Source organism: Pezoporus occidentalis, unplaced genomic scaffold, assembly GCF_034315485.1.
Source record: "Pezoporus occidentalis ecotype Australia unplaced genomic scaffold, CSIRO_AGI_Poc_V1 ctg27, whole genome shotgun sequence".
Classification (NCBI taxonomy): Eukaryota; Metazoa; Chordata; class Aves; order Psittaciformes; family Psittacidae; genus Pezoporus; species Pezoporus occidentalis.
In genome coordinates, this window is record NW_026914611.1 from 8,609,102 (window position 1) to 8,635,433 (window position 26,332).

General features: G+C 42.0%; 1 protein-coding gene and 1 long non-coding RNA gene across 5 annotated transcripts in view; one reads left to right on the forward strand and one right to left on the reverse strand.

The window, feature by feature from the left end:
• Positions 1-987: 987 nt before the first annotated feature.
• On the reverse strand, positions 988-25,712 carry LOC134166726 (uncharacterized). 4 transcript variants are annotated; one of them, XR_009965965.1, is made up of 4 exons: positions 25,366-25,441; positions 19,986-20,080; positions 2,691-2,828; positions 988-2,071 (listed from the first exon to the last, which is right to left on the reverse strand). It is a non-coding gene; the product is annotated as an uncharacterized LOC134166726 (long non-coding RNA). The 4 variants fall into 4 exon arrangements; XR_009965966.1 differs by lacking the exon at positions 25,366-25,441 and adding an exon at positions 25,607-25,712 and having other exon boundaries at positions 988-2,828; XR_009965967.1 differs by lacking the exon at positions 25,366-25,441 and adding an exon at positions 25,640-25,697 and having other exon boundaries at positions 988-2,828.
• A 70-nt stretch (positions 25,713-25,782) lies between these two features.
• Positions 25,783-26,332, forward strand: part of UBAC2 (UBA domain containing 2) — an 89,211-nt gene continuing 88,661 nt past the window's right edge. The window contains exon 1 of the mRNA XM_062624668.1: positions 25,783-25,957. Coding sequence (XP_062480652.1) covers positions 25,927-25,957 — 31 coding nt within the window. The 5' untranslated portion in view covers positions 25,783-25,926. The remainder of the gene's footprint in view (positions 25,958-26,332) is intronic.

Genomic DNA, 26,332 nt, shown 5'->3' on the forward strand with positions numbered 1-26,332 from the left:
AATTTGGATAAGTGCTCCTTGTTTTAGATTTAGAGTCAGTTCCAAGATACGAGCTGGGAAATAAGTAATAGGATACAAGCTGTATTCAGCAAAGCAATCAAGTGGTGATTGTTTACACTGTATGTGAGTTCAAAAGCTCATAGTTCTAACCTCCATGGCAGAGTAACTGATGCAGCAGAGATCTTTGCTGGTACTAGGAAACAGTTGTTGCTATGTGCTGTTGACAAGAAAAGGAAAACAGAATAGGGTTTTTTTTTATAGTGCGTGCTTGTCCGGTATCCATTGCAGTCATGCATTTAGGAGCTTGTTTCTCCAGAATAAATATATATTCAAAAATACTCAACTTTGGTTACTATGCTTTCTTCCTTACCAGTTCATCTGTCACTCAAAATAATCATAGCAGTTACACTACTACAAATAAATGTCATATACTGTCATGAAATAATCTGTATAATATAATAAGTACAGATGCTCACATCTTTATGCAATATGCAGCTAATAAAAATAACTGCATAATTGCTAATTTCTATTGGCTGAGGGCTTGGCAGATTTTGAAACTGCCTGCTCTCCTGTGATTAACTGACTTAAAGTAAATTGGTGGTAGCAGTTTTTAAACTTTTTGAAATAGCTGCAGGGCAGTCTTTAAACAAAATGAAACAAAAGTCCAGGCAAACCCCAAAAGAATGCTTGTCCAAGCCCAGAAGGAATTATTTAAAGGGTTTGAAAGTTTCCTGTCCCTTTATAATTTTTGCGTATTTGTAGCCTCTGATGGTATACCACAACAATAAGCCTTATTCGTATGGGTAACCACAATGCAACTACTAGAAATAATCACATGAGGAACAGCTGCAAGAGTGAATTTGTGAATGTGCTGTAAATAAGAAAATTGTAAAACGGAATGCTGAAATGATTGTGACTGTTACAGAATGAAAGGGCAAAAGTCAGACATCTTTCCAAGTAATAAGTACTTCGTAATTGATCCTGGACTATACAACAGACTTCGACATTTATTTTAAAACTTTCAGATATGAGCAGTGTGCCCTCAGATAAAACTCAGATATCTTAAAAGGGCAGTTGGAATTTTCTTCGCTGTTAAGCACAACAGTGTTGGAGGAAGATCCCTGTGTGTGAATCCATACAGGCCAGCTTAAGATGCCTACTGTCTCCTGTTCTCCTATGAAACATGATGGATGGGGAGCTCATGAGCATTTGACAGCCTTCCTCTGTAAGGACAAAGGGGGAAAAGGTCATATTAAGCATGATTTCCTAGGTTTTCCTTATGTACTGTTTTGTACGTATTTATGTTGTGTAAAAAAAAAATACACAAATGGAAAATAAATTTACATTCAGAACTGGTCTTGCTTGCTACAGAGGTTTTCTATCGCTTAGATGTTATTCTTCTGTCTTCCAAAAACTACCAGACAGTGCTTACATTTAATTTTAACTGCATGTGTGAGCAAAATAAGTTGTCAACAAAACGATCAGGTTTTTGTCTATTTGCAAGCTGCAGTTATGCTGTTCTGTGTGGTATTAGCTGTAGCAACTCTAACATCTGAGAGCCTTCCAGGAGTTTGTTAAGTGATGTGACTTTTCATGGAATTTCCATGTGGCTTTTTTTTCTCATGGAAAAAGTGTGTCTCCTGTAATGTTTTGAATGTTTTTTTTAATCGTACATATTCCATCCATTCATCCATTCACATATCTTCTTTTTTCTGTTAGACAAGAAAAATTCACAGAAAGAAGCCTTCAAAGCCTGTGGTGTTGAGTGAGGAAGTACTTGCAGGAGATCCCTGGAAGGCTGTCTACTTTCTTGGAAGTCTTTTCTCTGTAGAAGTATCTCGCGTGTCAGAAGATGGAGTAGCCAAACACATACTTATTTTGGAGCTATGTTGTCCTTAGGTCCTCTCCTAAACACTCCACAGCTGTCCTCTAAACTGATAAATCCTTCAGAAGCTAACAATGTTTATACTCCAAATATAAAAAGCAGCTGTAAGGAGACACAGGGCCACAAATTTGCTGGCCCATTCCAGTGGCTGCAGCAGTGACAAATGGTCTGTAAACCTCACATTTCCTATACAACCAACCATATAAACATACATGTTATTTTTATATTTTATACATATAAAAATAAGTAAGTAAACATAAAGCCTTATGTGTCATTTCTTCTGACGTAACTTTTGTTTTCATTTCTCAGCATGGTTGCTCAATCCTAAAATAACAGTGAGTAAAATCCAACTAAATGTAATTGCTACTGCTTTCAACAAGCTTTGCATTTGTTTTGCAAAGACATCTATAATATGTTGGGCAGTGAAATGCGGATCTTTGTCCTTATCTTCTTTTAGATCTGTGTTCAAATAACAGACAGCTAGGATCAAACTGTCTTCTGTCCCTGGGGCTCACTCAGCTAGCATTCCAGCCCTGTACTTTCTCACTTTTTCAGGGTCATCTCCTTGCATGGTAATCTAAAGAAATGGGGTCATCTGAGTTTTCAGAGCACAGATCTGTTCAGGATACCATCTGTCTTGCAGTATCATCCCCAGATGCGCTGCTTGCTGAGCCTTATTAAATCACGTTTCCATTTCTTTCTTCAGGTTTTCTATTACGCTTTAGTTATCTCCATACATAGTTACTTGTTGTCTTAATTATTGTTTTAGGGAAAATCCCTGTGTCCAACTGAATACACACATTACCTTCTTTCCTTCTCTTCCTGTAGTTTGTGAAGTCTGCTTCAGTTTTGCTCCTTGGAGCAAATGCTGTTTTTATTGTTCTTATCACAGACTTCCCGGCTTACATTCTTCTTTGTATTACTGACCATGTAACTAGGAAGCCTGGAAAAGAACACAAAAAAAAATGTCTTTAACCTGTTTTAAGAATTGGACACATCCATGATAAATTTAAAGGAGAGAGTCCTATAACTGGGAAGGGTTGTTAGAAAATGCTGCTCTAAGTAGATAATCCAGTATAAGGTAAAAGAAAACAGACCTAAGAACAAAGAATTAGAGGTTAGGATCAGAAAGGAAAAAAAAGCCACAAAAATACCAAAATAATGTAATAGAAAAATAAAAGAAACAAAGTATTTAAGCTGGCCTGTTAGGGCCAAACAGAAGAGGAATGGTGGAAAGGAAATTCTGACTTCCAGTTAACAATTCTGCTGCTGCAGTTTTAACTTCTTGTAATTGTAACCCAAGAGTTTCCTGGAAGCTGCTAGCACGGAAATGCATTCAGCCTACAGAAAGGCAGGTTTTGCAATCCAAACATTTTACTTGCTCTTAAAATGAACCTGAAATCTGAATTTAGTCCATTTTTTTAAAGTGTATCACACGGGATGTTATAAAGTTGCAGTGAACCAAGGTAAATAGGTATAGTGCCTATAACTATGAGCTTAAAAAAGCAAATTCATCAAAAGAAAATAATATAATTTTGTTTTAATCAGGCCTGTGAAAAACTACTGCCCTGTGTCCTTTCTCCTTCAAAAATTAACTGTTCCCTTTCCCACAAGTCTATACTGGTTTAGACTGAAAAGGGTGAATAACTGATTTAAGGAGCAGAATAAGCGGGTGTCCTAGAAAACTGAGCCTGTGCCTTTCCACTCAAAAGAGTGTTTTGTTCTGGCAGCCAAAGAAGCTAAGGAAACCTAGTGGTTAGCTCCCTGAAAACAGGCTTGAGCACTGCTCCAGGGCTGCCCTATAGCAACACCATTCCCATCAGTTATCCTTTGCCATCAGCTCCCATTGCAGCGTGTCATTTCCAGCCAGAATTTCCAGCCCCTGTCACCTTTCCTCAAGCACAGAGATCATTTTGGCTACAGCAGTATCATGGAGATGTACATTAGAGGGGGTGTCAGGTTGTTTGGGTTTCCACTAAGTCATAAAGAGGTACTGCTGCAAATTTCCGGTAACTTTGGGGGTCCCTCCAAAGGCATTGAGTGCAACTCCAACATGGTGAAGGACTAAATCATGGAATCGCAGAATACCAGGTTGGAAGGGATCTCAAGGATCATCTGGTCCAACTTTTCTTGGCAGAAGCACAGTCTAAACTAGATGGCCCAGTGCTGTCCAGCTGAATCTTGAAAGTGTCCAATGCTGGGGAATCCACAGCTTCCCTAGGGAAATTATTCCAATGGCTGATTATTCTCATTGTGAATATTTTCCTCTTGGAAAATGGCTTAAATGGCTCATTTCTGTTTTCAAAACAGCACAGACATTGAAGTTTGGGTACATCTCACCACCTAAATAGTTGCCTAAAGCCCACTAAAAGGATAGCAACACATACCTCCAGAGGGCAGTTAATTTGATCTATTTCAGCCAGTTAACTTAGAGTGAGAGGAATTGCTCTCTGGAGGTGCCTCTTTCTGACCAGCAGCACTAAAGTATAATGCAACTGGTAGGTTATGGATATCCACCTTTTAGATACCTTACTTTCCTCCCCAGCTGTCTTGTATGAGGTTCTCTCTCAAGCTGCAGCCAGGATTTTCATCTGAACATTTCTCAAGTAGTAATTTCCTTTGGCACTTCCAAATGCATTTGACTGTACTCTTCATTCAGAGATGTAGAATGGAATAAACCTTCTACCTTAGAAATACACATGTACAAAACATCATTGCCATGAAGTCTTTGGAGGTCCTTAGATCAGATGTATGGATTTGATATACTTTTCAAAAGGAGAGGGGGAAAAAAGGAAGGAAAATTATCTATGGTAGTATTTGTACTAATAGAATTCTGTCGATTCTTAACAAATTTTATACAGTTCGGTAACACTAGGTGCAGGGTATTAGAATTCTAGAAGAACCAGTTTCACTTAATGATACTATATCTGCAAATATAAAATTAGTTAGCCATTCAGGCACTCTCTTAGCTATAGATTATGTGCTGTGGGTACGAGTCACCCATAAATATACAAAGATAGCAAAATGTATGTTTTATTTAATTGTTCTACATATCAAAAGCCCTACGATTTGTAAAAAAAAAATGGTTTCCATAGACAGATTGCTTTACGTACAAAGGATGCTGACACAAAATGTCAGAGAACATCTGCTTTGATAAGAACAACTACTACTCATACTGGAAAACTGTTTAAGTGTAAGCTGCTTTAGAAGTCCAATTAAGTATATGCTTAACTCTGTGAAGATAGTTTCTTTCAGGGTGACTGAGTCTTTGCTTACACCTTTACATCTAGTTTTGATGATGATTTTCTAACCTTGCCCTTCTCAGTAACATTCTTCCATTTGTAAGTCACCCATAATATACTTTTCACATTGATTCAGCTGCTCTTAGGGTTGCCATAACTGTGGCAGTTCAATTACTTTATTTCTGCCTACCATTTCCTTTTCTCATTAAAGCTGAACATGCAGCTTTGAGGAGTTTTTGCAGCACACTCTATGTAAGATGCTACTCAGAGGTATGAATGAAATAGCTGACAATGGTGGTAGTCCCTCTGAAAGCTTTGCATTGATGCTTGAAAGGCTGCAGTGGTTTCCTATTTGTCACTATTTGTATATCAGCATGTTGCAATTGGATCTTTAAAGTGCTCTGTGGTCTGAATCCTATCTATTTTCAATGCCACTTCCCTCCCAGTGACAGCTGAGATAATTGCATCTGCTTTGGCTTGCAGCTCAGATACTTGTAGATGACTAAAATAGTAAAAAGGGAAAAGAAAAAGCCCACCTTCAGGCTGGTGTCAGGTCCTTGACTCTGTCAGCAGCTGACTCCAAGGGCATGTCACAGAAATGAAAATAACTCTGTTTCAGAATGTTTGCTGTCGTACTTGGGATAGCATGAGTTTAAACAGCGCTTCATGGGACAAATGATTTTGTTTCAGGCAACGTGAGGACAGAACCAGGCTGACCACATCTGTATCCAGATTTGGTCAGGAAAAAGTTATTTTACTTTTCTTGCAACAACTGTGGGTTTCTCAAAAACTCTCCACACATATTCCATTCTTGGGGTGCACGTGAACTCACTGACAGTGTTAGCTGGGGCTTCCGCTCCCACCCTGAACAATACCAGTACATGGAACAGACTGAATCATCATTTGGCATCCCCTACAGTAAAGGATCCCATAGCTGCAGGAATCTGTGGCACTGGCAAAGAAAAGGGGATTGTCATCTTCGTGTGGGTGTCATTTCTCAAAATGTTACTGCTACTTTTTTCTCCATTAAGAGGAAACGTTAACAGAAATGTTCTGTTCCTGGTGGTTATCTGATGTTTGTCTAATGGTTTGTCCTTGAATAACATAGCCAAGTAAAGATTGTGAGATGTTCCCAAAGCAGCACTGGCTTCTGACACGAGAGTCTTTGCTAAGGACTAATGTCTGGTATGTAGGTGTCAAAAGTCCTCCCACCTGCTTTACAAATTCAGGCTTTTGGCAAAACCTGGAAGGGCACATGGAGTTCTGCCTGTGCTCCTAGAGGCTCTGCCATAAAATGCCTCAGCTTGGCATCAGGTTATCAGTGGATAACCTCTTAAAGCTTCCCCTTCTCTCCTTCTGGGAATAGTACCAAATGATAATATTTCTGACTACTTAATATAATGTATTTAATATAATAAAATATATTATAATAGCCTTGAATTGCTTTTCTTCTGTCTCAACTGAAAACCCTTATAGAATATACTTGTAGTCTATTTTTCTGGGGTGAGGCAAAGTATAAGAAAATAAGTCAAGATGTGGAAGGGAGTGGAACTTCAATACAGCTGAAAATGGGGATACGCTGGATTGAGCGAAATATTGCAAAAACTGCATGCTCAAATGCTGTCATAAGACCCTGGATCTTCTCTTTCCTCCAAGACAACATAACAGTTACCAGAAAGGCAGCCTTTGTTGAAATTCATTACACTAACATACTTTAGGCCCCCCCAGAAAGTCCAGAACTAGTGAAAGGTGACATGATGTGGGCTGAGTGGCACCTGTTAAGTTTTCACAGCCCCTCACAGTATTACACTTCCCAAGGGACAAGCCTTGACTTTCACTAGAAAGTGAAAATTCCAGAACTATATGAAAACCAAGAACATGGTGTGAGCTGAGCTTTGCACTCATGTCTCTCATAAAGATTTTGAAGCCTAGAGGCATTGTAATGAAGGCCTTGTATCTCATGTGGATTGTCTACACAGCATGCATGAAGACCAAGTCTGGACAGCTGAGTGCAGTAGAATGGAGAACCAGTGTAGCCACAGCGCAGCACCTGCACAGCTTGGATGTGCAATGCAAATACCATAGTGGAGCTATGGCCTGTGTACAGTTTATCCATTTACATGCAGAAGCTGCTTGCTGACAGTCCCCACGAGTGGCCAGCTACTATGAAAGTAGTAGCTACTACTACATGGGATCTTGTAAAGTCCGCAGCAATCCCAGCCCTGGCCAGTCAGTCACATGCTGAGGGCCTGGATTCTGTTTCTGTAGCCTCACACACCTTGACAAAGGCACCTTTCTCATGGCAGGTTTCTATGCATTCTGCTCTTGCCAGAGGTAATACTGTATTTGTACTGGTTTTGGATTCAGTCCCTGGATACCAGCCTTCTTGCCCACCCCCAGCTTTGCAGATGCTTGCAAAGCCACCTGCAGGAGGTTGTGTTAAATACTTCTCTCCAGGAATCCGTGGCCAGAGTCTTACTAAGGTGACTGAACATTTCCCTTCAACTAGCTCAGCTCCCAGTTCACCTAGAGACAGAACAAACAGCAAAGAACAAAAGACACACTGTTAAGCCTCTGGCCAAAAACCTTTCAGTGTTTGCAGTCTTTGTTTCACAGTGAGGGACTTCAGATTCCCTGCAACCATCCCATAGTCCTGCCCAGTCTCTGCCAGATCACTCTCCTGAAGACAGTGCACCCGTTACTAATGCTCAGCTAAACTTGGCAGAATTTTGCTTTGCCAGCCTTTTACTGCTGGAGATTTTCCCAAGTGCCAGTGGCCTTTGGCATCAGGCTGGCTTGCACACCTGAGGCAAATATCCCATTTGTTCTCTGAACAATGCTTCCTTCTTTCCCTCCTTGCTTCGCTCACTCATTCATTCCCCTGGTGTGCTGTGCAGCCCATGCTTGTACAAAGCATTCTTCTGAGCTGGCGGGGCTGCTGTCATCCTTCAGAGCCTGCTGTGAGCAACCTGCTACTGCTGGCATGCTACTGCAGAGTGATGTAATCCTGTGCAGATTTTACACCATCCCAATGCCAGACATTGTATTGGCTCATGTTGTTTATTACAATGTGTACAGCTCCTTAATATTGTTTTATTTTTCCAGAGGATTTAAAATTTGAGCCGTGCTTGTCTTTCTGCTTCTGGGCTTTTCTGTTGGAGAGCTCTGAAACCTCTGTGTTGGCACTTCTGCAAGGCTATTGTCCTTCCTCTTGTACTTTCCAGCTGGGCTAGGTAACTTCCTCTGTTTCACAGAGTCTAGTTGTTTTGTTAACATTTAAGCCAAGTCTTCCAGCTTTCCAGTTGTTATGTTCTTGATCCAAAGAGTCTTGCCTCATCCAAGTCAACTATTCAGAACAGTCAGTCTGAGATCAGTCAACCACCTCCAGTGTTTTACCCACTTTGCCTACCTTCTGATGAGAACAGCTTGCTTTATGATTCAGTTCATTTTTGCATTTTCACATTCTGTACTACTCTTTCATGATTCATCTGCCTGGTTTCATGGAACAGCATCAAAGGCATTAAGTGCTTCAGCTCCTTGGCAGAAACAAAGATAGGACCTGGCTGGTTTTCATTTTGCTGCAGTTGTAGTATTGTTATAGTCATTATCTTCCAAGAACCCAGGCAAAATAAATTTTGGAACAAAACAACGAAAAATACTTTTCATTAGCCTGACATTTTACTGGCACCTCTCTGACTTCTCCTTCCAGATGAAGGTCAAAACCATCCCTGCTTATCCTCTGCATTTCCTGACATTTTCAGCACTAGTGGACCAAGGTGCAGCTCAACTGTCCTCCTCAGACATATTCTTAGTTTCTCTTCTTCACAATAGTGTTTTTTTTCCGGCTCAATGATGACTCAGAACAGAAAAGTATGAAAGAGGTCAGCTGATTTGTTTCTGAGATGCAGTTATCCACTCCAACAGGAAATTCAAGGCTTCTTTGTGAATGAATGTTACAGAGGTATAGAGGCAAGAGAAGCCACAATGCCATGGTCTAGCATGTATGGGAGGTCACTTGGCCTAAATTGATTACATCAATTGAGTGGAGGTAAGAATCTTTCTTGAATTAAATACACTGAAAAGAGAAAGGATTTACAGACTATGCTAGGAGGATCCTGAAATGGGTTTGCTCCTCTTTCTGTGCCCTAAAAGCCTGTGCCTTGGTGGCAATAACCTGGAAGGAAGCTGTGCAGGAATCCTCTCACCAGACCCATGCTAAACTCGAACAGGTTAGAAAGGTGATTTGTGCAGTCTCAAGGTGGGTAAATAAGTTCAAATGTACAGCTTATATCTTACTGAGACCATATAAACAAGCCTGAATTACAATTTGGCAGTCGCTGTGTCACATGGGAAAACATGGATGTTCCAGCTGTGTTTGTAAGGAGACTCACACAAAGGGGGATTTGAATATTGAGATGACTAGAATCTCCACTGTCTAAATAATCTGGATCTGGATCAGCAACACTCGCTGGAGCAGACTGTGCACATTGCAGGATTTTACATCTGCCCTCTGACTGCAAGGTTACAGTGTTGACTCAACCCCCAGTTTACTTCCTCTTGGATTTCCCCATCTTCAGATTTTGTTTCCTCTGCCTATTGTAGGAGTCAGTTGTTACAAAACAGGACTTGAGATCCTTTTCTAAACATTGCGTTTGAGTACAATTCTGAATTAATGTGGAGTTACAACATCAGATTTATTGGTTATTAATTGTCAATAACTGACCCTTTTTTGTGGTTGTTGGGGTTTCTTTTAGGATTGACACTGATTTCTTATTCCTGGCAGAAGGAGAAACAAAATCTTAATTCTGTGCTATCGGCAGCCCTTTGGCAGCACTCTCTTCAGGGTCATGCACCTTACTGTGATAACTCCCTTCCAACAATCTGCTGTGTAATCTAAAGAACTCTTTTAAGTACCAAAAATCAGATTTGTTTCAAGAAGCAACTACTGAGAAGTGGTAAGTCTCTATTTCCTCACTTCTGAACAGGATATGGAGGACGGTGCAAGAAAATTTTAATTTGGGACAATATCTGCTCTGTGTGATATTCACAGGTACCAAAATCACACTTTAAGTGTTTCTGATGCTTTGCCTATTCTATTAATAAATCTGTACGTCACTCTTTCATTGAGTGACTGCCACTTGGGGAAGGAGAGGCAGGACAACTCTCCTACAGCAGCAGGAGTCATGGGTGGAATGAGGACTGCAACACAGGATTTCCTGCCTCCCAAATCTCTTCTGGTTCTTCCAGATCAGGCTGTCTCCCAAGCAGGTAATTACACATGTATCAGTCACACCTCTTATAATTTTCTTATCTTTATTTACAAGCTGTGATTCTCCTACTTAACTCAGTTGTACTTAACTGCATTAATTAGCTGTGCTCTATAAAACAGCTCAGAGAAGTTTTTCATTTGTGTGTTCATGAAGTCAGCTCCAAGAAAGGTGTTAACTACGCTTTTAACAAGGCTAGACAAAAAAAAATCAAAGCCCAATTACAATATATTTAAAGGTGCTTACCTCTTTGCCAACCAAGTAAGGCAAAGCTATTTAATCAGCCACAACTATGAAGGCAAATTAGTTACAAAGAAAATTATAGCTGCACATATTATTTGTGTTCAAGCAAAAGAACTGCATGCTTAAACAAAATGAACTTTAACACAGTAAAAAGAAGCTCACACGTTTTACAAGATTCTTTTATATAAAGTGGTAAGAGGAAGCTGTATCTGTGCTCAGTTGTGGAGGAGGAAGAAGCCAGATCCTTAGCTGCAACAAACTGATTTGGGTTCAAGGGAATGAATGGATAGAGCTAGATTAACTTAATCCATCTAAGGATCTGCATCAATTTTTCCTGTAAATCATAACCATGAAACTTGTGAGACTTTTGACTCTGAAATCCATTTTGACAGGTGAAGAGAGTACAGCTGTGCTGAAAGCAATCTTGCTTACACATTGCAGAAACCTTTCTCCAATTTTGTTAGATCTGCTGTATAGTTTGATTTCCTTTTTCATTGATCAATTCTGCTCTCCATTCCATGCAGTATTTTATCACCTGGGGTTGCTGGGTTTGATTAAAAATACCTCATCCTTTTGACAGTTTATTCAATCTGAATTGCTTCACTGTTTCTAAGTGTTCTTGCCTTTCTACCTCTGTTGAAGAAGGGGCAAACAAGATGCATGTCAGCTGTGCACACCAAGACAATACTAGATGATACTCCCCAGAATACCTACAGATGTGAACATAAAGTCTGAGCAAAGAGTTTTTGTACACTTTCCACTATTCTGAATGTATACAAGTGCAATCCATTTCTCAAAGTTAATCACTTTCTGACCTGCTGCCCCTGACTCCTGATCTCCCCAGAGAAGCACCATATTGGCTATCTGTGTGTCCTGGGTTCAGCAGTAGCAGTCCCAGCCCTTCCGGGTAACTCTCAGTTACATCCCAGACTTTAAGATCACCAGTAGTCTTGCTCAAGAAGTTCAAGAAAACACAACAGGACCATTGCTCTATCCATTGCATAGCTAGTCTGGATCAGAGAGCAGAGCTTATTACAAAGTAAGAGCAGTAATGCTTTACAATTGGGTTTTTGGTAGAAGTGGTTGCATAGGTGAAGTAGGGCAGAGGTGGCTCTACATGATGCTGCAAATTGCATTTCCCAAAACACAGGAGTCAGCCTCCACAGACAATTAAGTGGCAAACTTGCATCATGTTTTAAAAATCTTTCTTTACAGTGCCAAGGCCTCAAAGCTTTTCCTTTGGAGAAATCAACACAGGGATTCTTAGGAAATACTTGGATTTCAGTCTCTGGGGTTAGAAGACCACTAAGTATAGTAAGTCTCATAATAGAATTGTCGGATGCTGTAATACACCTAGGTTACCTTTTCATCTTGCAGTCTCTCCAGTGCTGAGGCACACTGGCAAAGGCAGTTACTGAAACACACCACCAGCTTGCTCGTACATGTACTCCAGAGAAATAATTCCATGCTCCGGGGCTATCAGACATGATGAGTAAAATATATATGTGTATATACATGCGTGTGTGTATATACATCATTTTACTCTCATTTCACAGGAATGTGAAAGAAGAATCAAACCTTTCCTTTTGCATAATTTTTGAGTACTTGTCTGAACAAGGAATGGTCAAACACAAAGGAAATAAGTCAAGTCAGCACATAATCTTGTCATGGGGTTTACAGACAAGGAGAAATTCCCATATAGTCATCCAAGCTGTTGACCTGGTGTGTAGAAATAGTCCCTTCTGAGCACTACATTCATTGGTCAGGGGTGTGTGGGGCTGAGCAGTACAGCACCTTAGCATCTCTCTCATATAAGGCCATGCTTCTCAAGGGGATAGTATTGGTGAATGTAATGAAGTAGGTGAGTGAGTACTCTGTAATTCTTGTTAATACCACAGCACTACTAGGAGCTGATTTGTTAACATAACGCCCAACATACTTCACTGTTAGGCTTCTATTCCCCTTCATACAGGGCATTTTTCCTGGCACCTTGGTTTTGAGGCTTAAAAAAACTGCTGTCTGTGGTTTCTGCACTGTTTCTCCTCTAAGGAAGGGTCCTTTGAAAGAGTGAGTGGAATTGATCCCCCCCCTTTTTTTTTTTTATCTGGGCAAATACCAAATCTTTGGTTAATGTAAGACCTCAAAATCCTTCCTAAAATGGACATCATGATCATGATTCAGTCACTCTTGAATTTATTTTTTCTCAGTCCCTGTATAGCTCTTTCTCTGTTTATGAGTGATCTAGTGAGACTGTAAATCATGTGTCTGAGACTGTTCTTCTACTGCTCTAGCATACATTCTAGTTAGGACTGACCACAAGTATCTGAGAGAAATAAATATTGCTGGTTGGTGAGCACAGGTTATGAAAAATTCCACCAAACATGTTTACATAAAGGAAAAGCCTGAAAAAACAAGTGCTAAAAGATGCTGTGTACCAAGTGATGGAGTCTCTTTCTGGTGTTTTATGTGCACAAGTTATTTTGAGCTGGGTTACGCTACACCTCGAGATAGCTTTTCTTGCAAATAGGAAAGTCCACGCAGAGGGCAGGTAATAAGTAGTTATAAAACTCTAATTGTGTCTCACACCTATTGCACAAGACTTCCTGCATGTAGACAAGCCTTAAGGAAAGGTCACTTGACATAGGAAGAGGGCGTATGAGGTATTTGGTCCCTGGCACTTTTGTCACACAGCATAGACTCATAGAATCATTTAGTTTGGAAAAGACCTTTAAGCTCATTGAGTTCAACTGTTAACCCAGTGCTGTCAAGTCCACCACTAAACCGTGTCCCTAAGTGCCACATCAACACAGTACCTCCAGGGATGGTGACTCCATCACTTCCCTGTGCAGCCTGTTCCAATGCTTGACAACCCTTTTGAAGAAGACATTTTTCCTCATAGCCAATCTAAACCTCCTCTGGCACAACTTAAGACTGTTTTGTCTTGTCCTATTCCTTCATACTTGGGGAAGAGACTGACCCCCACCTTGCAACAACCTCCTTTCAGGTATTCGTAGAGGGTGATAAGGTCTCCGCTGAGCCTCCTTTTCTCCAGACTAAACACCCCAGTTCCCTCAGCTGTTCCTCATCAGACTTGTGCTCCAGACCCTTCAGCAGCTTTATTGCCCTTTTCTGGACCAGCTCCAGCACCTCAATGTCTTTCTTGTAGTGAGGGGCCCAGAACTGAACACAGGATTTGAGGTGCAGCCTCACCAGTGCCAAGCACAGGTGATGATCATTTCCACAGTCCTGCTGCCACACTATTGCTGATACAGGCCAGGATTCTGTTGGCCTTCTTGGCTGCCTGGGCACAAGCTGGCTCATGTTCAGCTCCACCAATCAGCACCCCCACGTCCTTTTCCACTGGTCAGCTTTCCAGCCACTCTTCCCCAAGCCTATAGGGTTGCATGGGGTTGTTGTGGTCCAAGTGCAGGACCCAGCACTGAGCCTGGAGGCTCATACCATTGGCCTCTGCCCATTTATGCAGCCTCTCCACATCACTCTGTAGAGCTTTCCTACCCTCATCCACTAAGTAGGCCACACTGTCATAGAAGAAGACCAGGTCAGTCAAGCAGCACCTGCCTTTCATAAACCCATGCTGACTGTGACTGATCACCTGATTGTTCTGTACATGTACTATGATGGCACTCAAGAAGATCTCCTCCATAACCTTCCCCAGCACTGAGGTCAGACTGACAAGCCTAGAGTTGCCTGGATCCTCCTTCCAACTCTTCTTGTAAATGGGCATCAGATTTGCCAACTTAAAGCCAGCTGGGACCTCGCCATTTAGCTAGGGCTGCTGGTAAGCGATGGAAAGTGGCTCAGTGAGCACTTCCACCAGATACTTCAGTACCCTTGGGTGGATCCCATAGAGTTGTGTGCATCCAAGTGGTATGAGCATATGAGGCTGCACCTCCATTTTCATTCTTGAGTCCACATAATTTAGGCTCCTCTCTTGCCATGAAGCAGCATGGCTGATGGAAAAACTAGATACCTGTGCAAAGAAATTGTGGCAGAGCCATAGAAGGAGCCAGCTTCCTCAGGCTTGGGCAGTGGGAATATGTGAAATCACTCCATCAAATTTTGAGCACTCTCATGATAAGAAAGAGGCAAAATAATCCCTTGCTGGGTCAGGAGACAGTTTGGTTATGAAAGCAGTATGTATGTCAGCAAATATTCCTAGGCACATAAGTGATTTGTCAGACAGACTACCCCTTTTTTATCATACTGTGAATAAAAGACCAGACGCTCATTTGTACAGTGTGATTTAAGAGGGTACAGTTATTGGTTCATAAAGCTTTGTAGGAGACAGGAACATCTGTGGTTTAATTATGGCCTCAAATAGACAGGCTTAAATCTAGAGTTCCTTTCAAACATACTTCTTTTTTCTGGCTTGACTAAATTGTTATTTGTAAATGTATTCAAATCTCCTTCATTCCTCGGACGCGTGGGAAAGCCAGACAGGGTGCTGACAGAGGGCTCATAATTGCTGCGGTCTAGCCAAGACAGCATTAGCGCCTGGGTTTTGACAGCATTGTCTGTTGGTTCTCATGAATTCAGCTTTCCTGCGGGATGTGACAGCCCAGGAAAAGAGAGAATCCTGCAGCTCCACCTTTCCCTCTGCCCACTGTGAAAGTTACCTCATTTTTTTCCACACACTAATTAAATCCTTGAAGGTCTTCTTTCAGCAGTGAGTAATCTACTACCCATTTGGATCTTGGTTCTGTTCTTAAAGGTCTGAAACATTCTTATCGTGAATCCAGGCCAATACTTTGTTAATTATGGCTATGTCTGAGAAGATCATCTTGGTTGCTACTATATCAGCAAGACAAACTGAAGAAATATGTGATGAAAGACACACACCTTTTACAATTTTCCATCTCGATAAAGTGTTTCTCAGGCCTCACCCTAAATTCTTACCATAGGTGGTTACGCAATGTCAGTGAATAAAATGATCCATTTACTGGTTTTCTTCCTTGAGCTTCTTTCAGGGAAGGGAGAAGCCAGGTTGTGTACTCCCTGGATTTAGAAGGTGTTAGCTTCTCACTTGCAAACAACTTTGAAACTTCCTGAAAAGTGCTTGTAGTAATCGCCAAAACACTAGTGAGTCATCAAATTTTAGTTCGAAGTCTATATGATCAAGTTTAAATTCTACTGGGATTTGTTCCAACACAGCACAATTAGATCCCTTCCCATTTTCAGTTGGTAGCAGGCAAGGGCTCGTCCTTGTACGCTGAAGCTGCTAATGGGGCTCTTTTGCATGTGTCATTACTTCTGACTGCTATGAAATAGCCACCTGATGATCAGTTCAGGTTTCCATTGGGCACTTTCCATGACAAAAGCACCAATATTAGACAAAATTACTTTTTCATCTGTGGTGTTTTTTTTCCTCTGGAGAGTACCCCAACCTCTTTAGCTGCCTCCCAGCACCTCCTTAGTTTAGCTCACAGATTACGACTTGTGTGCATCGTGGTTCCTTATGTGCAATATTTTTTGCTCAAGTACTATTTATTGACAAGCACCTCCCAAGAAGTTATTTACCTGCACGCCATTTGGAGTGTTTTGCTGTGTGTTGCCCCCTGCCGACTGTCCCCCAGACGGTCCTATAATATTTGGATTTTATAGAGTTAGGACACTTTTTGCACCTCTTGTGTGGAACACGTGAACTAGCACATCCAGATACAGGAAATGCTAGTCCTGAAACAGTGCAGCTCAGAAAATCCTTTCATTGCATGAACTTACAGAAAAAGAAACTCTATGGATACAACATACAAGGCAAACAGAATTCTTCAGGGTAGTTCAGCAACTCTTCTTTTACTCTTTTTCTTTATCTCATTATCTCTCATTTTTTCTTTCTTTTATGTCCTCATTCTACCATGCACAGATCACCTGGGCTCCATCCCATTGGTGTTACCTTTCTTGTCAATCCCCTTGCCACATCTCCTCCTCAGAGCTTTTTATGGATTCCTCCTCTGTCAGTGTCAGGTTTAAGACCTGCCAAGTTGCATAACCCCAAGCGTGCCTCTGTTTTTCCCCTGTCTCTTGCTCCACCCCGTGCTAATTCCGCACATTCCACCCAGCCTTCCCCTCTGACCACTCCCTTCCTCTCTCTTTTTCTCCTTGCGTTAATATCTTCTTTCATGCCTTCACCACCCACTCAGAGCAGCAGCGGCCTCCCACCCAACATCAGCTATGTGTCCTCCCGCTCCCCTCTCAAAACAAAGCAGGAGGGCTGCAGAGCCCATCTGCTCCCTGAATCATCCTGGCTGTGACGGACACTTTCCATCTGGCCTAGCTCACTGCTGTACTGACTGTGGTTTGGAAGTTTGAAGTGCACCCATCTGAGCCAAACCCTGCTGAAAAAAACAGCAGGACTCACGCTGTTGAATTCAGGGCGCTTTGAATCAGGCCATAAATCATCTGAGGCCAACATGCTCTATTTCAGTGGGAGTGTTTTTCTTTCCTGTTCTACAGTGTAATGTACTGACACATCTTAAGTGTTGCATCAAATGCAGGTACCTAAGCCACAGATTGGTGCTTTTCCTGGACATAGTGTCTATTTCTTTACACAGCAACCTGCAGATAAAAATAGTTTCTGGGGTTTGTATGACATTGAAATGCAGTCTAGGCTAATTTTTGCCCCCAGATGTATGTGTTGCCAGGAAAATCACTGACGCTGCATTCAGCTTGCAAGCTGTTTTTCCTGTATATGCAAACATGCAAAGCTCTCACTTATATCGACTGGATAATATGTTCAAATGATTTGTTAACGAGACCCCAACCATGCTGTTGTAGAAGCACTAACCACACTGAAATCTGTAATCAAACCCTTAGAAAAATTGCTGAAAATACTTTCTTCTCAATACACATTCATATATAAAATTAATCAACAGTAGTGACATAAAATCATAGAACAGCTTCTGTCGGAAGGGACCTTAAAGCTCATCTAGTTCCAACCCCTCACCATGGGCAGGGGCACCTTCCACTAGATCAGGTTGCTCTGTCCAAATGTCCAGTATTCATGAATTAAACCAATATTTGTACTAATACTTTTTTGACACATGTGTAACATGACGTGTTGTAAATATATACTTACAACTATATGTACACAGAAATCACACATGTATTTAAGGAACAAATGTTGCAGCAAATGCATATCTTGCATGTACGAAGGAGTTTATTGACTTCACTTATTTTCCTCCTGCTTAAAAAAGCTTCCTAACTTAGGGACAAGCTAATAAACTTGAGTTTTAGTATGAGCTGATTTAGTATTCCATCATTATTTCTTGACTTAAGTGCCAAAAATGGCCTTAATGCAACCTTTAGCACAACGCCCAGATCACTATATGAGCAGGTAAGAGGTCACTGGACTCCAGATGCCTGGTGCAGCTGGTTGCCCGTGCCCCGGAAAAGTCTGTGGCAAGAGCTCCAGCATGTGAGTGTGACAATAGAAAAGATTATTGTAGTGGTTTACACACCCCTTCAAATAAGGCCTTCCAGTTCCTCCTCTCCCAATGGATTCCCACTTACTGTCTCACTTCCCCTGGGTGCAGTCGTATTTGTTGGAGAGAAACCACCAAGCCACCTGAGATCATGAGGGCATGGAGCCCAGGCTGACCTGTCCAGGCTGAAGGCAGCATGGAAAGTTCCCCAGAAGCTTCTTTATTCAGGCATTTTGGAGTTTGTTTCAATAATTACAGTGGAACAAAACATTGGCTCTTGTTTCTCTGGTGTAATACCCCAGGCAAGTCTCCCCGAGAGCTCAGTGTAAAACCAGCCTTGCTGTTATGCTGGCTAACCAGAAAATGGCACCATCCCACCTCCTGGGTGAGGCAAGGAAGCCAAAATAGCAGCCAAGGGCAGGTCCAGAACATCATCTTCATGCCAAGGAAGATTTCTTTGCCACAGATTTCAGGTGGCAATTTCTGTTGCAACTACCTCCACGAACACAGATTTTCGTAGTGCTCCCAACCAAAATTTATAAAGTACTGAAAGTATTTAAAAACAATAGTAAACTATATTAAACTGTGCTCAGCAAGAAAAACAAGAAATGCTTCCTTCATGCAGAGAAGGGAACTAAAGGAACAGTAAGAATGCTGGCTTTTGCATTTAATTAGCTTCATATTTCTGTTTTAGACTAGGTCTAATCCTCAGGTTTAGAAATGTTTCCAGCAGGTGCTTGTTGACAGAAAATGGCCCACACTGGAAAAATGCAGCACAGGATCAAGAATAACTGCAATAAGCTGTACTTTTTGTGTTTCTGATAACTCCGCTGTATTTAAATGTGATTTATTACTACACTGATTTATTTTTCTTTTTTTTAACAATAGTTCCTCTTTCTGATAATGAAAAGCAGTTTTCTGATGGCAATTTAAAGGTCACAACTGGGCAAAATTTTACATTTTTGTATGATACATATTTTTGACACCTAACTTTGCCGTTACTAACATTTATGGAGGAAAACCAGCAACCCTGGGAATGCTTATTTCCTGGAGGCATACATACTTCTATTGCAAATATCACTCAAGTATGTTTCTGGGGTGAACATACTTTAACTTTTTGCAGGTTCCTCTGCAGGGTCATGTATTTCACTAAAATTATATGAACACAAACATCCTCTGGTATGGGTAATTAGAGTGAGGGAAAAAAAAGATGAGACTATTCCTTCATGCTCAAATTTAAATCAAATACAAAGAAGATAATGACATTTGGGGAGAAGAACTGATTAAAGCTCTATTTTTATTTTTTTTTTAATCTCTAAGCAGTGTTATGCTACAGGCCTGATAACATCATGGTGTGGGTGGCCACGTAGTGCCTTAAAACACAGATTTGCCTCCGAGTGTAAATATGGGTGTTTAATAACCTTTGCACTGTGTGGACATACACAGGTAGGAATACAACAGGGCTGTGAAGCAAGAGGAGGAGGAGATCTGAGAAATATGGATAGGTATCAGGGAGAAAAAAAATCCCTTGAATACCCCTCTAAAAATTTTCTAAAATCTGATTTTCCAAACAGGCTATTTCACTACAGCCAAACCTGTATGGAACAATGCAACTTGTTTTCTGCTTCTTAAAGACTTAAGTTTTCTGCTGTCTCTGAAAGTTATCACGGGTAATTCATCATATATTCTGGATCACAAAGGTACTCTTTGACATAAATTCAGTCTGAAATAGATGGCTAGTGCTTGATGTCTAATAAGCATAGAAGAGTACAAATGTGCAAAGTATGTTGCATTATGCAATGCTACCCATAATATTTTCCCCTCCTAATGGATACCTTAATTGGGTATTCTGAGTACTATGTTTAAATCTCATCATTTTAATAATGATTTCTTATGTTTTCCAATTTACCTTGTAGCAAATTAATGCCCTTCAGATGAGTGTTCTAAAATCCAATGACAGCTGCTCAGCCAGTGTACTTTTAATTCACAAGAATGAGGTTTCACCTAAAGTCAAATGGAACACAAAGACAGAACATTAAATGTAAAACCTGAGATAAAAATCAACAATTAAGAATCAATTTGCCTATCTTAAACTTGTCTCCCTAATACATTTGCATTAGGATCCAGTTTCTGATTACGTTACCATGCATGCTCTTGTTTTCCACATGATCTCAAACTTCATTGAAATAAACAGCCTGGCTTCTGTGAAACAGAATTTAAGGAGGACGTCTTTAAGGGAGTGTTTACAAGTATTTAGAGACAAAGCTGCTAATCATGTGTTTGGTGCCGCCCCTGAGCACAGAGATGCCAAAATGTGGATGCATGTGGTGTCAGTGCTTAGGATTAGATGGTTGACTGTCTAAAGAGAAGTGATAGTTAAGACTTCCAGTGTAAAATTGTCAGTGTGCATGTTCAGTCCACAAATCATAGAATCACAGAATGGTTTGGATTGTAAGGGATCTTAAAGATCATCTAGTTCCACCCCCCTGCCATGGAAACACCTTCCACTAGACCAGGTTGCTCAAAGCCTTGTCCAACCTGACCTTGAACAATTCTAGCCACCACTTCTCTGGGCAACTTGTTCCAGTGTCTCACCACCCTCACAGTAAAGAATTTCTTCCTAGTAGCTAATCTAAATCTACCTTCTTTCAACTTGAATCCATTCCCCCTTGTCCTGTCACTACCTACCCTTGTAAAATGTCCCTCTCCAGATTTCTTGTAGATCCCTTTTAGGTACTGGAAGCTGCTCTAAGGTCTCCCCGGAGCCTTCTCCAGGCTGAACAACCACAACTCACTCAGCCTGTCTTCATGGGAGAGGTGCTCCAGCCCTCTGAGCATCTTCAACTAAGACACAGCATGAAAAAAGCAAGTTTGCCCCATAGGTCCAGGCAAGCACTTCTCTTCTTGTGCTTCCTCCATACATCTATGCTGGATGCACCTTATCACTGTTCTCCTCTCCCCTACATTTGAGGGGCAGGGCATGAATCCAAAAGGTGGCAGATGCAGCATGTTTCTGGTGACTTGCTGGGACAAAATGGAGACAAATGGAGATGCAGAGTGTGAGCTGGTGGCTGCTGGTGGCCACCAGCTGGTGACTTGAGTTATTGAACCAATAGTTACCCACATATCTGTATTACTAGACATTGACATGGAGCTCAGGTTTATCATGGAATTTAAAGTTCTGCAAAAAAATCTCATTGAAATGGCTAGAACTGTAACAAATGGAAAACTTTTGAGCACTCTTAATATTTTTTATAATAGTGTGATGCAAAATCAACTGAAAAAAATCCAGATAAAACCCAGTACTCTTGCCATTTTCCCCACTAGATTACCTTCCTTTGCACACTCTTCAGAACTTAAGAAAAGCCTGGAAGTTCCTCCTTTAGCCATGCCATTGCTCCTTACATTAACTGTAAGCCTACCGGGTCCACATGGAAAGAATTAATCTAGAAAATGTTCTGTATGTCCCAGCTGCAGTAAAAAATTAAACAAGTCTGTAATAAATGAGCCCACTGCAGCTTAAGAGTACAGCAGGTCTGCTGCAGTATGAAGCTTTATTCACTTCTGGGGGAGTGAGAGAAACTGTCTAATTTTGGAAAGGCACAGAACCAATCAGTCTGATTTCAGCCCAGTGAATCTCTGCCTTCTGCCCTTCCTCCTGTTCCCCTGCAAGCTGCTATCAGCAAGCCACACTGCCACAGAGGTCTCTTCTGTAGAGCATGTATGGTGCATGGCTTTCTTCCTCACAGTAACTGAAGACAAGGGTTCGAAACTGTAGGGAGAAGTTAACTGAAATCATTAAGCTTAACATTAACCTCTTTTCAGGTATCTGCTAATATTTCAGGTAACTGTAGTAACTGCAGGTACTATTATGAATCCTATGGAAACCCCAGATGTCAAAGAGACAGACCACCTGCCATTAACTTGCAGAATCATTAACCTGCACAGAGTTAAACCAGAAAATTCCCAAGCGATGTGTTATGTTTCCACCCTGGTTTACTCAGCTGCTCTCCTTCATTCAATATGTCAGGGGAGCACCTGATTTTGAGATTAATTAGTAATTAAGAGGTTGTTCAAAACCACCACAAGTTCAGAGAAGAAAGCAACTTACTCATGTTAGAAAATAGTGAGAAATATAAATTCCAGTCTCCTGGGATTTTCCTTTGAGCAGGAAGTTTAAATAACTCTATTTTGAACATACCAAACTGACCCCATTAACTAGATGTAATAAACAAATGGAGATATTTAAGCTGACATTTGAGCAGTGTCAAAGCCTTCTAAGCTTGTTCTGAGTGGATTAGTAGATAAGTGCTAGCATTCCTATTCTGGGATATGTTCCAAGGCAAGCATGAGGACTGATAATTTTATTTAACTCCAAGGTGGACAAACACTCTATATTTAAATAATGCAAATCATTTGTGTAATACTTATGACAGGCTATCAGTTGATGCTGATGGTGTTGGGATATAAAAACCTCTCTGCTTGTCACTGTATCTGAGGGCAAAATCTGCTTTTCCTCTATCATTCAATCAGTAAGGGAAACCACGATTAGCAGCATGGGGCATGTAGTTTTCTCAGAAACACATAGTGCATCTCACCTGATCTCATCCCAGAAAAAAATGATTTAATTTTTTTTTTTAAACAAAGGATATCATTAGATGGTTCATAGGATCTGGAAGATATTTGTAGACTTAAGTGACATATTGGCAAATGAATTCAGAGCCAGCTCATGTCCCAACAGTATTGACAAATCTGCAAGTAATTTGGTAGGTTGTTTGGAGAATCTTGCCAACTATTGCTACTCATTCAGTTTTGCTGTATCTGCCAATAACAAGTGACAACAAGTCCACAAGGCTATTTTCAAAAAAGATCTTAAATGTCTGCCTGAATGCCTCCTTATTCAGCAGAATACATGCATAAATCTCCAGCATGTTCAGAGGTTCTGACTTCAATCCAATTCCAGTGCTCAACAGTACAGAGGAGAATCCCTCTAATGCGATTACCTTGTAGGACATAAATTGAGGGAAATCTTCCAAACTGAGCTTATAAAACAAGAACACTAGGCCTTGGTTATCAGGACTCTAAACCTCTAAATTAATGATTGTTCTGTTACTCCTTTCTGTGTGACTGTGAAAAGAAATAAAAGCAAGCTTTATCTTCAGCATTAAACCAGCAATCCTATTGTGCCTATTATGCAGGCAATGTTGAAAAACTTTTCAGGTTTTATCCTCACCTATATGAAAGCCAGATCCACAAAAAGGTTTAATTATTTTAAATGGAGGTGAGTCAAAATGGTGATTAATTAATCCTAAGGCTTCAGGAGGCACCCAAGCTTTTCCCAATGAGGTTTCACACTGAGCAAGCTTACACAAGCTTTGCATCTCATTATTTACCTTCCCTTTCCTTATAAATGAGGGTTGCCAGTGACATGTACAGTTATGCACATCCAGCATGCTGGCAAGACAGTCTGCATGTGTAACAACAGCAGCCAGAGCCATTTGCATTTGAAAGAAAGAATTTTTGTAGCAAATCACTTCTTTCAGCTGGGCTTTAACAGCAAAGAGTAAACCAGTTGTTCATAGCCAAAGGCACAAGCTATGGTACGTGATGGGTTTAGTGCTGTGAATCCAATTGAGATTCTTTGCTGATGAAAAACCTCAGCTTGGGAGAGAGGATTTCCAATGCACCATCTCTTTGGTTCTCCCTTCTAGCAAGTTTAGACTATCTACTGTCTGTGAGGTGACTGTGAATCCCATTCCTAGCTGCCCCACTGCGGGCCGTGTTCAGGGAAAGCAAGTGAGTGACGCAAATCTGAAATCAGTGCTGGGAGCTGGACATTTTAAAATTACATACTGACATCCTAAACTTTGCTGAAGCCTTTGTGGACCCAAGCATATGGCCTTCTTATGTCCCCTTGGAAGTGTTAAGAGATTTTGGTTACAAAGATTCAGGATCTTCACATTTACAAGTGCTATGTAATAGTTGCAGTTGAATGTAAATATTAAAAGGCATTTTATTTTTTGTGGTATATTAAAAAAACATTATGGAATCTAGGAAATTTATGACTTGCTTAAAATTTTTTTGTTATTGAGTGTCTGTTTAAAACTTGTTACCCTGCTGACAAGTCACATTTTCCAGTTCCAGAGTGACATTTGCTCCCAATCTTGTACCTGCAGTAACCTAAATGTGACTTTGAGGCCCTCAGTTCCATCAAGTGCGCAAACACAGCACACAGACCTCATCCTGCTTCTTCCTGACCTTCACATCTGCGATGCAGAGCAAACCATCATCACCTTTTAAATGCCTAGCATGACTTATTTCAGTAAACTGATTTCTACATGGACTTGAAAGTATCATTAAAATTTGGTGCCAGAATAATTTCAGTCTTATTATACCACATCTGTATGAAACTGGGAATTTGCCTCACTTCGTGTTAGGTGTCTACCACACTGGTAGAGAGCTAGGTGTCTAACATACCATCATAGCTGGTGGTGATCAGTTCAGTACAGTAGGGGGAGCCTAGGGAGCAATTAGTTTCATTATAGACCCCTTCATTTGATCATTTGACCTTTTGATGCTGCCCAGAAAGCCAACCTTGTGCTGGTTTGCATCAAAATGAGCATGACCAGCAGGTTGAGAGAGGTGATTCTCCCCCTCTGCTTTTGTGAGACCTCACCAGCAGTGCTGCATTCAGCTCTGGGACTCCCAACACAAGGGGGATGTGGACCTGTTGGCGTGAGTCCAGAGGCAGCCATGAAAATGGTCAGAGGACTGCAGCACCTCTGCTATGAAAACAACCTGAGAAAGATGGGCTGAAAAAGGCTCAGGGGTGACCTTAGAGCAGCCTTCCGGTGCCTAAAAGGGGCCTACAAGAAATCTGGAGAGAGACTTTTTACAAGGGCATGTAGTGACAGGACAAGGGGGCATGGCTTTAAACTGAAAGAGAGGAGATGTAGATTATATATTAGGAAGAAATTCTTCACCATGAGGGTGGTGAGGCACTGGCACAGGTTGCCCAGAGAAGCTGTGGCCGCCCCAACCCTGGCAGTGTCCAAGGCCAGGTTGGACAGGGCTCCGAGCAACCTGATCTAGTGGAATGTGTCCCTGCCCATGGCAGGGGGTTGGAACTGGATGACTTTACTGGATGACCTTTAAGGTCCCTCCCAACCCAAACGATTCTATGATTCTGCGATCATATGTAAAACTCTGCAGACTCTACTGTCTGTTATTGACCACATTCCCATTAGCTGTAATGAGAACTCACTCACAGCTCCTAAGCAGGCACTTACCTCACGGACTCCCAAAATTAGGGTGAGCCTTGGGTGCCACAGTTTTCCACAGCATGAAGAGGCAGCCTTCCCTTAGGTACCTACAAATTTCACATTTAAACTGTATTTATAGGGATAGAAGCAATTACCTATGATACATGACAAGTAAAGCATACTTTATCCCTGCACAGCTACACCTCAGCTTTGAAGCACCCTTCCCTCCGCCTCAGGGACTGGCACACAGGAGCTGCCCCAGCCTTACCTTCACTTAATTAAGGGAATATATACGCTCTACATGGGATCTTATAGGCTTCGTCCTGCGGCGCTGAGGTGAGGTGACAGCGGGCCCGCCGAGCGGGCGGGCTGGGGCGGGGACGAGCCGACGGGAGGATGGCGGAGCCCCTCCCGGCGGGCCCGGCAGGGGGCGCCGTCCGCTCGCCTGACTGCTGCGTTTGTCCCCTCGCGGCCTCCGTCCCCGTCCCGGTGTGGTTCCTCGGGGTCTGCCCGGCCTCTGGGGGTTCCGCCAGCGGCACCGGCCGCGGCTGAACCTGGCTGGGCCGGGCCTGGCCTGGCCTTGCCGCCATGTTCACCAGCACCGGCTCTAACGGGCTCTGTGAGTACCGGGGAGGACGGAGCTGCGGGAGGGAGGCGGTGAGGGGTGTGTCGGCGTCTCCCCTGCGGCGGGTGGCCCGGCCCCCTCCGCCGGGGACGGGGTCGAGTTGCCGGGGAGGGGGCTCCCAGTCTGGGCGCGGTGCTGCCGCTGCTGCCTCCCCCGGGAGAGCCTCTCCCCGTTCCTGTCACAGGCCGCCTGCCCTCGGTTTCACTTTAAAACTCGGGGTTTACCGCGTGTCCCACTAGGAGGAGCCGCCCCCGGCGGTACTGCAGAAGGAGGAGACCTCTGAGGGCTCCGCTTTACGGGCAGCGCTCAGTGATCCGCCCGGCTGGTGGCAAGAAGTGGGGTCGGTCTCTTCTCCCAAGTAACAAGTGA